The sequence below is a fragment of the Uloborus diversus genome, chromosome 6 (assembly GCF_026930045.1).
Source record: "Uloborus diversus isolate 005 chromosome 6, Udiv.v.3.1, whole genome shotgun sequence".
Classification (NCBI taxonomy): Eukaryota; Metazoa; Arthropoda; class Arachnida; order Araneae; family Uloboridae; genus Uloborus; species Uloborus diversus.
The window spans coordinates 165,293,161-165,305,514 of NC_072736.1; the positions used below are offsets into that span (position 1 = coordinate 165,293,161).

Sequence of the window (12,354 nt, forward strand, 5' to 3'; positions counted from 1 at the left end):
ATTCTCAATTTGCCAAATGAAACTCCAATTTTACTGAAAGCTAAAATACAAGCCTGCACATACTATACATACACCAGAAAGTCGCCCGTCAAGGTATGACGGGTGAAAATTGCTTCTCTTTTTCTTCATTTTAACGAAGCAATTGCTTGTTTGGTCATATTTTGATAGTTGACACATTTTAACCCTAACTCCAGTGGATTAACCCAAAACTCCAGTAGGTAGAGTTCATTGTTGACCATTCTTTCGTTCCTTCATTTTCCTGAAATGACACAGACTTACCAGTAAAACAGTTCAGTGACCGGATCCAGTTCAGCCTTGTCACAATAAAGCCCTTCCTACATGTTAAACATTACCAAAACATATTATTCAATGATCATGCCAAGGCACGAGTTTCATGGTTCAAACACGCTCTTTACTCGATCATCGGCTATTACATATACAGTAAAACCTGTAAAGTTGACCACCTTTGTAAGTTGACCACCTGTCTATGTTGACCGCTTTTGTCAGGAACGGAATTTATCCTATCTTTTATAATGAAGGAAAACCTCTGTAACTTGACCACCTCTCTATCTTGACCACTGATGTACACCAAATTTGGTTTGGAGTATTGTAAGAAACCCTTTGTAAGTTGACCACTTGGTTTATTTTTTAAAACTTAATGTAGCAAATTATTTTATTTTACATTATTATTTATTTTATAGCTTTCCAAGAATATTTTCGATGCCAGACCAGCATTTTACCAACTAAATAAAACAGCAGCATAACTAAACCTCCCTGTGAGTTTAACAACATGGGAAAACTACTAAGAACCCTTTTATTCTCCAAACTTGTTTTTCTTTTCTTCTATTTGAGATTGCCTTTTGTACTCTGCTCAATGAAAACATGTGTCAGTAGAAAAGTACAAAGTATTTTTTTCCAGCTGCAATATTTTGTGGCAACACTGGAATTGTGCTAAAGAGTAAAGTTAGTTGCATTGCAGTATTTCTGGTGCAAGGGATTAAGAGATAGGACATTTTCATTTTCAACTGCCTTTTTGAACTATGAAAGTCCATCTTTTTGTTCTTTGTGTTATAGTTTTACATAAAAGAAAGTTAGTTGAACTTGAGATTGATAAAAAGTATGAAATATTAAAATTAATTGAAATGGGAGAAATCCAAAGAAAATTAACTAGTGTCTAATAAATGCGCCAAACTTCAATAAGGAATTATTTTGTTGAACAATAGATCATCATGGTTATAAATGTATATGAGAAAAAAATTAAGCGAAAAAATTGTTATTTTTGGATAGCTATGAATTTTTAGGAACTATTAATATCAAACAAGTAACTTTTCATAAACAATAAGATATAAGTTTTTTTTTTTTTTTTTTTGCTCAATTTACTGAAATTTTAAAATTGCATGACACATTATACGTCGTTCTGGGAAAATTATCTCTAAAAATATTTGAATAACATTTTACATATTTGCTTCAAAGTAATGTTAAACAATGAAAGTGAGTTGAACAAAAAGAGTAAGTGTCAATTAGTCAAAAAATGAAAACATGGTGCAAGAAATGACAAAAAAAAAAAAAAAAAAACATTACCCCCTTTATAAGTTGACCACCTGTCTAAGTTGACCACCAAAGTACTGCACCGCAAGTGGTCAACTTACACAGGTTTCACTGTATGAGGATAACATCGAATAAGAAGGTGCCATAATAGGCATCATTAAAAGACAATTTAAAAAATAAAAAAAGATTTATTTAACATTTTTTAAAACTCTCTAAACTTTCCAAATCGTTAGCAAAATTTGCCGAATAAGATAATGTTTTGGGAGGTCACAGTGACCTCCCATCGAGACGCCTCTGCCTTCACCCTAAGCTCAGTCCGACTCTGCAGCCCTATATATAATGTCACGTAAATCCAACGTCAGTTTTAGTATTCATGACTTTAGGCAACTTTTTGTCGACCCCGCCACTAAAAAAATGAAAAGAATGGTAGACCCCTGTGACTCAAAGTAGGGGAGTGTCACGGTGGAAGCTGCTTTCGTTCTGCCCCACCGATGCATATCCTGAGGTGAAGAGAGATTTTTTTTTTTTCATTTGGGTCAACTGCCACTCTTTCGCACACTCCTGTTCACCTACACCTGTAGAACGGGAATAAACAGTTATTCCCAAAGGAAAGAGAAGAAAAGAAAAGCGGCGAAGAACCGAGGAAAACATAAAATTAAGAGGAAAAAAACGGCAGAGAGAAAGAAATTGTATTGGAGAATATATAATGATAACAATAAGGCAAAAAAAAATCAATTCATATCCTTGCATTTCTGCAGAGACAGCAAACAACCATTGACAAGGTTCTGCTACCGTCAGAGCGATTAATAGAACGCACAGAAAAGAATGCTTTTTTTTCTTATTTTTCTTCAAGAAGGTTCTAAAAAATGCTTTGTTTTTTAAATGCTTCCTGGCGCACGTCAAGCGTTAATACCTTTTACTTTCCATAAGAATTTGTCCGATTCCTCTTTGAAAAAAATTGAAGTTAAACAACATTAACAAAACACTAAATGCATTGGTTGGTACAGTAAAACCTGTAAAGTTGACCACCCTTGTAAGTTGACCATTTGGCTAAGTTGATCACTATTTTCAGGCACATAATTAGATCTATATCATATAATTCAATCTCTGTAAGTTGACCACCTGTTTAAGTTGACCACTAAAGTAGGGCACCGCAAGTCGTCAACTTACGCAGGTTTCACTGTATTTTGTTTCAACATTATTCATCTACCAAAAAATTGAATGAAAAAATCCCTACAAAAAACTTGTGGATTTTCGCGTATTTTTAATCTTTAGCATATCTTTACTAGTGTTAAAATTTGTTTTGTGTAACAAGCACTGTTAAAACTGCGGGTTGCATATGGGGGTGCCATGCGGAGCCAAATGGCACCCTTGCGTGCCGCTGGTGCTACAACGTTTCATCCTAAAAGGTGCCATATGAACCCGTAGTTTTAACAGTGAGTAAAAATCAAAGGGTCATTTCAAATTTAAAAGTATTTTAAACCAAGTCACACAACACAAATGCTTACACTCAAACCTGTTTTCGTGCATTTTTTTTTTTTTTTCTGTGCGATCTATGAAAATTTCACACAAAATTGGGACTCAATTGACTACCTATCTTTAAAACGAGTGCTTAATAGTGTAATTTTGAGCTTTTTTTTTAAATTTTTTTTTTATGCGGCACCGCAAATAATTATCTACCGTATAAAAACAGGTTTAAGTTGTACAAGTGTCCCTCGTATAACACGGTTAATTCGTTCCGTGTAGTATTGAAATCGTGTTATACGAGACTTTTTTTTTTTTAAATACATTTTTACTTATTTTTAATACTAGTTATGCATGTGGATGAGAAAAATCAGGTTAAGATGTATCGTGTTATATCGAAACCGTGTTATACGAGACTTAGAAATAATGTAAATCAAGAGGTATGTACCGTGTTATATCGAAACCAAGTTTCATAAAAACAAAGTAAAAACGTATTAGAGTTATTAACCATTACCAGAATGCATTAAACAAAAATGAAATTCCATATTTTATAAAGATAACATTCGAGTTATATCACAACCATGAAGTATTAAATTCAAGTTTCGTACCGTGTAATATCGAAACCGTGTTACAGTAATCTCAAATTCGGTGCCGTTGTATTATCGAAACCGTGTTATAGAAGCACCGTGTTATACAAGAGACGCCTGTACTTATATTTGGTGAAAAATGCAAATGCACTAAAGTTATGAAAAAAAATATATTTTTTAATCCAGTCATTCTTTTTTGCAAACCCTGCAATATTTAAGCATTTGTGACTGAAATAAAAAAGGAAACCTCAGTACTATCCGAAAGACAATGACATGTTGAAAAAATACCAAAACGGTTAAACTAACTTATTTCAGCAAACAGACACAACTTTGCAAACGAAAACATCAACTGCTCTTCGAAACGGATGTGTTAGTACTCCCTCAAAATGTAGATCAAACTCATCAACCCCTTTTCCTAAAACAATGAAACCTTCCGTTCTATAATTAATATCGCCTTTCTTGCAAAAGATGGAGAGCCCCAAACAGACTTCTTTGTTGCTTTTTCTCGTCCCCAATGTGTCGCCCGCCAAGATTTAATGAGAAAGCAAATACATATTCGTCAATTTTTGAAGACTTCGTGGATGGATCGTTCGCTTTTAATATGTTTCCAAAAGAGGCATTGCTCATATGCATCGCTGTTGTACGAAACCGTGGGACGATGTAAAAAAGTAGTTGCGTTATATGTGGATTTCTTGATTAATCTTGTTTTAGAGTAAACATGACGCCTGAATGGGGTTGTGTGATCTAGTTTAAAAATTGTTGCCCAATGCTGGTTCGTTGTTTGAGTTGAAACTTTTTTTTTAGGCAGATCATTTTCTGAAAATTCTCAATACATTCTGAGTAGGGCTCGGAGTTTCATTCTGTAATATTTTCGTAGTTAAAGAAATATTTTGCCGTTATTGAAGATGAATAAATGGTTTGATTGTTTGAGAAAACGAATAGTTTTCCTCATTTTGTCAAAATATTGTTCATTTCTTTCAATTCACACATGCACAAAGAAGAGAAGAAAGGTAAATCTGATTTCCTAAAGAATTGATATTTTGGGCGAGCTCAGGATCTGTACTGCCGTGGAAAAATAAAGCGCTGCATCTGCAGAAATGAGTGTTTGAGATATTTGAAGGAACGCGTTTTGGATGGATTCCCCACTAACAATAGTGAAAAATAGAAATTTGACAGTGGGTTTTTTTTTTCGTGCTTTTTTTTCAACGAAAACGAAACAAGCTAGCTAGTACAATAACGTTTAAAATGCAATAGATGACAAAAAGTACAAATTAATAAGGATAATAATAATGATAACAATTTGCAGATACTGCTCTTTACCTTTCCACTGCTGATATTTCGTTATTTCAAAAAAAGGGCAGGAATTTAAAAATATTTAAAGAATCCCACGCAAAAAACTCGGTAATAAAGTTCAGCTATTACCGATGATTATTGCAGAAGGTTTCAGAAGGTGGGAATTATTAAACACGATACCTTAAAAAATAAACTGCAGATATACAACTAAAATAAATACATTAAACAAAATCAAGTAAAAAAAACAACAACAACAAAACATGAATAAATAAACCAACAACCTAAAATGTAAAGAAAAAAAAATTAAAATTCGAAAAGATAAGCAAAGCATAGATATTCTAAAAGGGAAGTAACCCAGTTAAATTCTTTTAAAGTGGCGATTCCGAAGTTAAAATAATAGAAACAGCTGTTATCAGGGATGGACTGTGTCCCCCAAGAGGGTTTAAACTTTGACTCTCAAAGAGCGTACGGGTTCGAGAGCACAAAAAAAAAAAAGTAAAAAAAAAACGAAGGTGCATAGGTTCGAGGACGCATCGACCGGGCTGTTATAAAAATATTTGCTCCTCGTACAGAATAAAGCTTGAGAAAAAAGAGTAATACTGATTTAGTTAATTTCAATAAAATGTGCAATTTCAGTTGAAATATATTCCATCAAACAAATACTTTTTGTATGGTGAGGATCGCTAGGTGCTAGAAAGAAAAAAACTCATTTTAAATTATTTCAGAAAATTAATATTACTTCAAATATTTGTTTTACTTAAAAATATCAGGTTTGAGGACTTTTTTTTTTTTTGTCAATTTTAGGGTATTTTATACCTTATTTAACAAAATTTTTCGCGGCAAGCTACATTCAAACATTCATTTTAAACTAAGTGTTCAGATCAGTGGCGCAGCGAGGAGGTGTTAGGGGTGGAAACACCCCCAGAGGCATTGGTTTTAACGTAAATGCGAATTCTAATACAGTAGTTTATGCATATGAAGGCTGTTTTGATTTAAAAAAAAAAAAAAATTCAGAAGGTATTTTTGATGAAAACATCCCCTCCGGAAGGTATCTTAGATAATAAAAAAAAAAAAAAATCGTCTGTGTATATCTTTAAGTAGAAACATAAAGAACTCCGAATTTCTCCGCCAAAAACTGAATACATAAGTAAAAAAAGAAAAATTAATTTGAATTTTGACATCTTGAATTCAAATTATGTTTTTCGCAAATCACGAGTGTGTGTATGTAGGCGTGTGTGTTTGTGTGTGGGGATATGTGTTTGTGTGTCCGGGTTATGTGTATGTGCTTGTAGGCATGTGCGTTTGTGTCTGTGTGCTGGCATAAGTGTGTGGGTAGTTGTGTGTATGAGTGTTTGTGTGTGTGGGGGGGATATGTGTATGTGTGTGTAGGCATATGTGTATGTGTGTGTAGGCATATGTGTTTGTGTCTGTGTGCAGGCATGAATGCGTGGGTAGTTGTGTGTATGTTTTTGTGTGTGTATGTGTGGGTGTCTGTATGTATGCGTGTGTGTATGTGTTTGTGTGTGTGTTTGTGTGGGTGTAGGTGTATGTGTGTGTTTGTGTGTGTGTGTGTGTATGTGTGCGTGTGTATTTGTGTATGTATGCGCGTGTGTGTAGGACATGGATGAAAACCTGGAGACGGCTTTCGCTATAGGAGCAGCATTGTGAGGAGCCGATCGACGGTGATGCTGCGGAGGGTGGCGCTGGGAAAAATCAAAAGACGCTAAAAACAGTCAAATGAGAACAATAAGCAATCGTGATTGCTCAAAAAAAACCTCCATAAAGTATTTTTGATCAAAAAACCCCTCCAGAAGGTATTCCTGGCTGCGCTAGTGGTTCAGATTCATCAAAAGATCAGTTATGCAAAATGGGAAAAAGTGTCACATTATCAGTCATCGGAAGACTAAATACATCTCATTCAACCTTCTTCTTCCTTATTTTTTTTTCTTCTTTGCTCCAGAGTTGTGCAATGATACTGATGGAACAAAACGACTTAACAAATTAGAAAAGCTAAGAGGTTTTTTTTTGGAGGAAAAGAAACGTACCCAATGACGTGACTGACAATTTTCATGTTCTAATTCTCCCCAACAAGAAAACTTTCACTTGAAATCCCGTCAATGTCTTCCTCCACTTTTGCCATGTACTTATTCAGCGCATTAAAAACTTCATTACACTGCAGTGATTTTAAAAAAGTCATCAGCTTGATAGAAAACGACAGAAACAAAAGTTCTTTTTTCCTCAAACACAAAGAGCTGTAAAAAAGGGCACGAAAAAAAAAAGTTAAACATTCGATTTTCGTTTAATGATATTTTAACGAATTGCTTCTTTTCTTCGCATTGTCGGGATAAGGTGGCATGTGAGCAAGGTTACAGTGAAAGTACTGTAAACTTCCTGGCAGAAGTCGAAACTGACGAAAAACAACATTCTGAAATTGCGGAAGTGTGTGATTTTAAATGTGCTAATGTTTTCCTTCGAGTAATTTGTCTTGTAGATTTGATGCAAAAACATTCTTTTTTGACATGTAATGTCAAATAACTGTAATTGATTGTAGCATTAAATTCTTTAGCGTTGATTAATATTATTATAAGCAGAAATGAAAAAGTATTCCGTTTTACACAAATAACAATATTTTCACTGAATTTTTTTTTTTTTTATTCCGTTTTAAAATTGTTTTTAATGGTTTGTTATTTTTAAAATAAACCTTCTTTTGAAAAAAATAATTAAAAGAGAAAAAAAGGTTCGCATCAACATAAAAGTAATAGAACTCGCTTAAAATCGAACTTCATAGGTTATAACGAATAGAACTATATAAGACGAAAACTTTTGCCCCGCCGAGTCAAGAAAACTTTATAAAAATCACTTTATACGACAGCTTGAGAATATTTGGCGAGATCAGAAGTCGAAACTTACTTACGTAAGCCATTAATTTTCAAATTAATTTAAAGGAAAAATTAAGTGATTTTTTTCTAACTATGTATAAAACATATAGAGAAACTGACTATGAAGTAACATTCCGGAGGAATTGTAGTCCACTCAAGAAAGATCAAATACTATGTCTCTTGACAAAATTTTCAAAATAGAATCATTAGAAAGCAGTGTGTGTCCTTATATAGTTGAAATAAAGCTTTTCATAAATAATCACACTGAGTGCTGTTGGATTAAAGAAAAAAAAAAGATTTTTTCTTCGAAAGAATTCAGAAGAAATACTATCCCCCTCCCCTCCCTTACAGAAATGCATTAAGAAGCATGATTATTTTTTTTTTTTTTTTTTTTTGAGGAAAGCATTATATTAGAGGAATGGAAGGCAAGTTGTTACATTCATTCCTCATTATATTAGAGAAATGGATAGAAAATTGTTACATTCATTCCTCATTATATAAGACGAATGGATGACAAGTTGTTACATTCATTCCTCATTATAAAAGAGGAATGGATGGCAAATTGTTACATTCATTCCTCATTATATTAGAGAAATGGATAGAAAATTGATACATTCATTCCTCATTATATAAGACGAATGGATGGCAAGTTGTTACGTTCATTCCTCATTATATAAGAGGAATGGAAGGCAAGTTGTTACATTCATTCCTCGTTATATAAGAGGAATGGAAGGCAAGTTGTTACATTCATTCCTCATAATATCAGAGGAATCGATGTAGCAACTTGAATATTTTAGTATTAAATTAAGTTTTAAATTTCAGTCATATTGAGAGATTAGCGATAACTGGTACTAAAAGGGCAGATTAGCTAACTACGATTTTATTTTTTTACTTGATTGAAAACTGCTTCATGAGCAACAATTCATCCAGTTTTTGGATATTCATATATCTAAAAACAGAAACAACGAGGATAAAGTTAGAAATAAAAGTTATGACTTTAAATATACATTAAAATTTTTCTGAACACTGCATCTAAGTTGGCTTTTATTTGTTTAATTTATTATCACATTCCTGCAATTCGGACGCTTTAAACTGCTTTGATAGATAACTATTTGTTTGACTACACTAAAGTTTTATTTCCTTCTATCAGAGTTATTGAAACTGATAAGCTAATGTGAAGTCTCCACCCTTTAATGTTATCCCTAATGTTCTAAAATTTTTCGCCACTTCCTTATGTCTTGTTGTAAATTCAGGGGGGAAATAAAATATGAACTGCTATTAGAATGCATAATAAATTCTGTTTAGTTTTTGCTATTCTGAACAGACCGAGACAAAGCTACAATTTTTGTGCTACATATGGTGGAATAGTGTGAAAATCTTATTTTTATTTAGTTGCCACTAAACAAATAAAAGTGTCTCTAAAATTACTTTACATACGCTGTTTTTTTTACTATCACGACATTATTACTAGTTAGATTTTACTCTGATATTCGACAAAATTTACATAAATGACTTTTTTTTAAGTGAAAACAAAAGAGTTTGTGTTTTAACTTTTTTGTCAAAACATTTCTCTTTATTAAGATTCGTGAAAAGTACAGGTAATCTACAGCATTCGAAAAAGGATAAATCGAAATAATTGCCAGTTTCACGTTAAATTTGAAAACTTCTAACCTATTATGGTTCTATGCTAGCGAAAAATAATTTCTCCTTTTTTTTTCGTCTAGAAACTGCACAATCACTGAAATTTAAACTGCTTTTTAAAATTATTGAGAATGTTTCTAGTTGTTTTCCTAAGTAAAACCTTTTAAAACTTTTACCGTACCTTAGGTTATTCATTATTATTGATCCATCTGTGAAAGCCGAGTACTAACTGTCTAAAGAACAGATCTGAAGTATTTTGATCTGAAGTATCACTAAGCATCAAAGGGAAGAAGATTTACGTCCTTACGTCCAATCAGAAAATAATCACAGTAAGCAGCTTTGAAATTCTTAAACCAATACTATGGTTGGTAACAACTTTGTAAAGCAGACGTTTCCAAAACTTAATACAAAACGCGCAGGGCATAATACGAAGCATCTCGAGCCGAATACGAGAAGTTCAGAACTTGATATTAAACTTCCAGAACCTAAAGACAGCTACCCAGGATCTGATACGTAACGTCAGGACCTGATACGAAACATCCAGCATCTGATACAAAACATCCAGAACCTAGTTTGAAATATCCAGGAGGGCCGAAGATATCCAGAAAATAATACGAAAAGTTCAGACTCTAGTATGAAACTTCCAGAACCTTATGCCAACTACCCAAAATCTGTTATGAAACATCTAGGACCCGATACGAAACATCCAGGACCTAGTTTGAAATATCCATGGCCTAAAACGAAGCAACCAGAAAAGCATCGAAGTGTCTGAAACCTAATACTAAGCATCCAGAATGTTATACTACTCATTCAGGACCAAATAAAAAACGTTCAAGATTTAATACAAACAATGACCCATGATATTAGGTCCGTGACCTAATACTAGGCAAACACGAGAACAGTCAAAACAGTTAATTTACGTCTAGGAGTATCAAGGGAATCCTGATTTCCCTTTCAATTGCAACGTTCGAAAAATTTCCATACAAGACTTTATTACATTACATTCATAATCCTTTTAAAAGTAAATTATCAACAAGCTGAAGAAACCTTCTAAGAATTTTAGCCCCGTTTGACAAACTCATCTACGTCCATCCCAAAAAATCAACTGTAGCAGTTGAACTCATTATAGAATAGTGTACCACCAGTTGTCTGGAAAATAATATACTTAAAAATTGTCAAGTAGCTTACCTGTCCACCGTAAAACACGGGGCTAACATTTCGAGACTGGACGTTGTCGGATTTTCGAAGAAATGTCGTCCATTGGCCACCCCTGACGGCCAATGTATCCACCCATGCTTTCACAGTTCCTTGTTCATCGACTACCTGTAAGACACAAAATGATCTGTATAGTGATTTGCTTATTGTGATATCACGATATTATTTATAGTAGGTAAACTGGAACATTTTCCTGGATCTTTACAATTAAAGAGGGCATAAAAATTCCAATATATTTGAAAAAATCTATATCAGGAAAACAATTGATATATTCTTCAAGATAAAGACGTAATTATCTCCTTAAAGGAGCATTAATTGAGCTACTAATATTAGTTTCAGCAGTAATGTAGGACACTGATGGGAAAAAATGACACATTTAATTGTTAAATACTTGTATCTAACAAGTCTTTTACGTCCCAATCGCAGAGAACTTTTTAAATTTTAGTAAAAGGAGTTCTTATTTTAATCTTGCTTTGTTTCATTGGATATTTTAGTACTACTTAGAAGGAGAAGGGGTACTCGAAAGGCATGATTGCCCAGTTCCTTTGTGCCCGAAAATCGGTCCATGTTTTTCGCAAATACATACGTTTAAGGAAGCTGCCGCAATTAACTATTGTTGCATCGATCCTCTTGGAGCACTTTAGTTGCGTTATGTTGTGTGGGTTGATTGATTGCTTTGCTGGTTAAGTGAACCCACTTGTCACTTTTGTTGCCGCAGGATCGAGAATTATTTATGAAAATATACTTTTAGTGATATAAATATATATATATATATATATATATATATATATATATATATATATATATATATATATATATATATATATATATATATATATATATAGTTTAAATATTTCGAGATGCTTACATTTTCGCGATTACGACGGACTCGCAAAAATAAGTTCTTTTACACTCTTTGCAGAAATTTATCTTGGATCGCTAATTTCAGACAATAGTATGATTGAATTATCCGAATTCTTCCAAGGTTTTTCCATGTTCCGCCAATTTCCATAGCTTTTATATATGATGTATATGTGAGAGAGTATCTAAACAAGTAATGTCTAAAAATTATTTTAAAAAATGTATTTGTTATTTTTGAACTGTGGTTTTTTTTTTTTTTTTTTTTTTTCAAATCCTTTAAAGAAATTTGTTGTTTTTGTAAACTGTGACCTACCATTAAACGAACATGCACCCAAACGAGACTGATAAGATGCTCTTTTAAAAAAAACTACGCGCAGTTATAACTGCTTTGTTATCAAGGAGTACTTCTCAAACTAATTATTATTGTTTCTACCAGCTAAGCAACATTAAAAGTAAATCCTTAAAGTGTATGAAAAAACGAAAACTATTTTTTTAATCACTATACCCTTTGCATATTACGAAACAATCGACGCATAAAAGAGACAATTATCCTTATTTCAAACTTTAATTTTTTTTAAATGACTGAGCTTCAGGAAGTTCGTAATCAAATTATGGTTGCTTGGAATTAAAGGAAAATATTCCACCCAAATGACTGTAAATCCCAAAAAAGCCGGACTTTGTTAAGAGGAGGGCGTATAACGCCGTTGAATCTTTTATTTAATGTTAGGTTAGATTTTCGGTTTCGATTTAAATACAGTGACACTCGCTTTAATGCGCATGCCCTATTTATAAAATACGCCTACCTATGGAAAGATTAATGCCTTCCTTTTGATCCCACGCAGGACGCTTGCTTTCGCGATGGATGA

General features: G+C 33.1%; 1 protein-coding gene across 1 annotated transcript in view; it reads right to left on the reverse strand.

Moving 5' to 3' along the window:
- LOC129225057 (histone-lysine N-methyltransferase MECOM-like) overlaps positions 1–12,354 on the reverse strand; it is a 204,105-nt gene that overhangs the window by 113,608 nt on the left and 78,143 nt on the right. Inside the window, exon 2 of the mRNA XM_054859603.1 lies at positions 10,601–10,735. Within this exon, the coding sequence (XP_054715578.1) occupies positions 10,601–10,735 (135 nt within the window). The remainder of the gene's footprint in view (positions 1–10,600; positions 10,736–12,354) is intronic.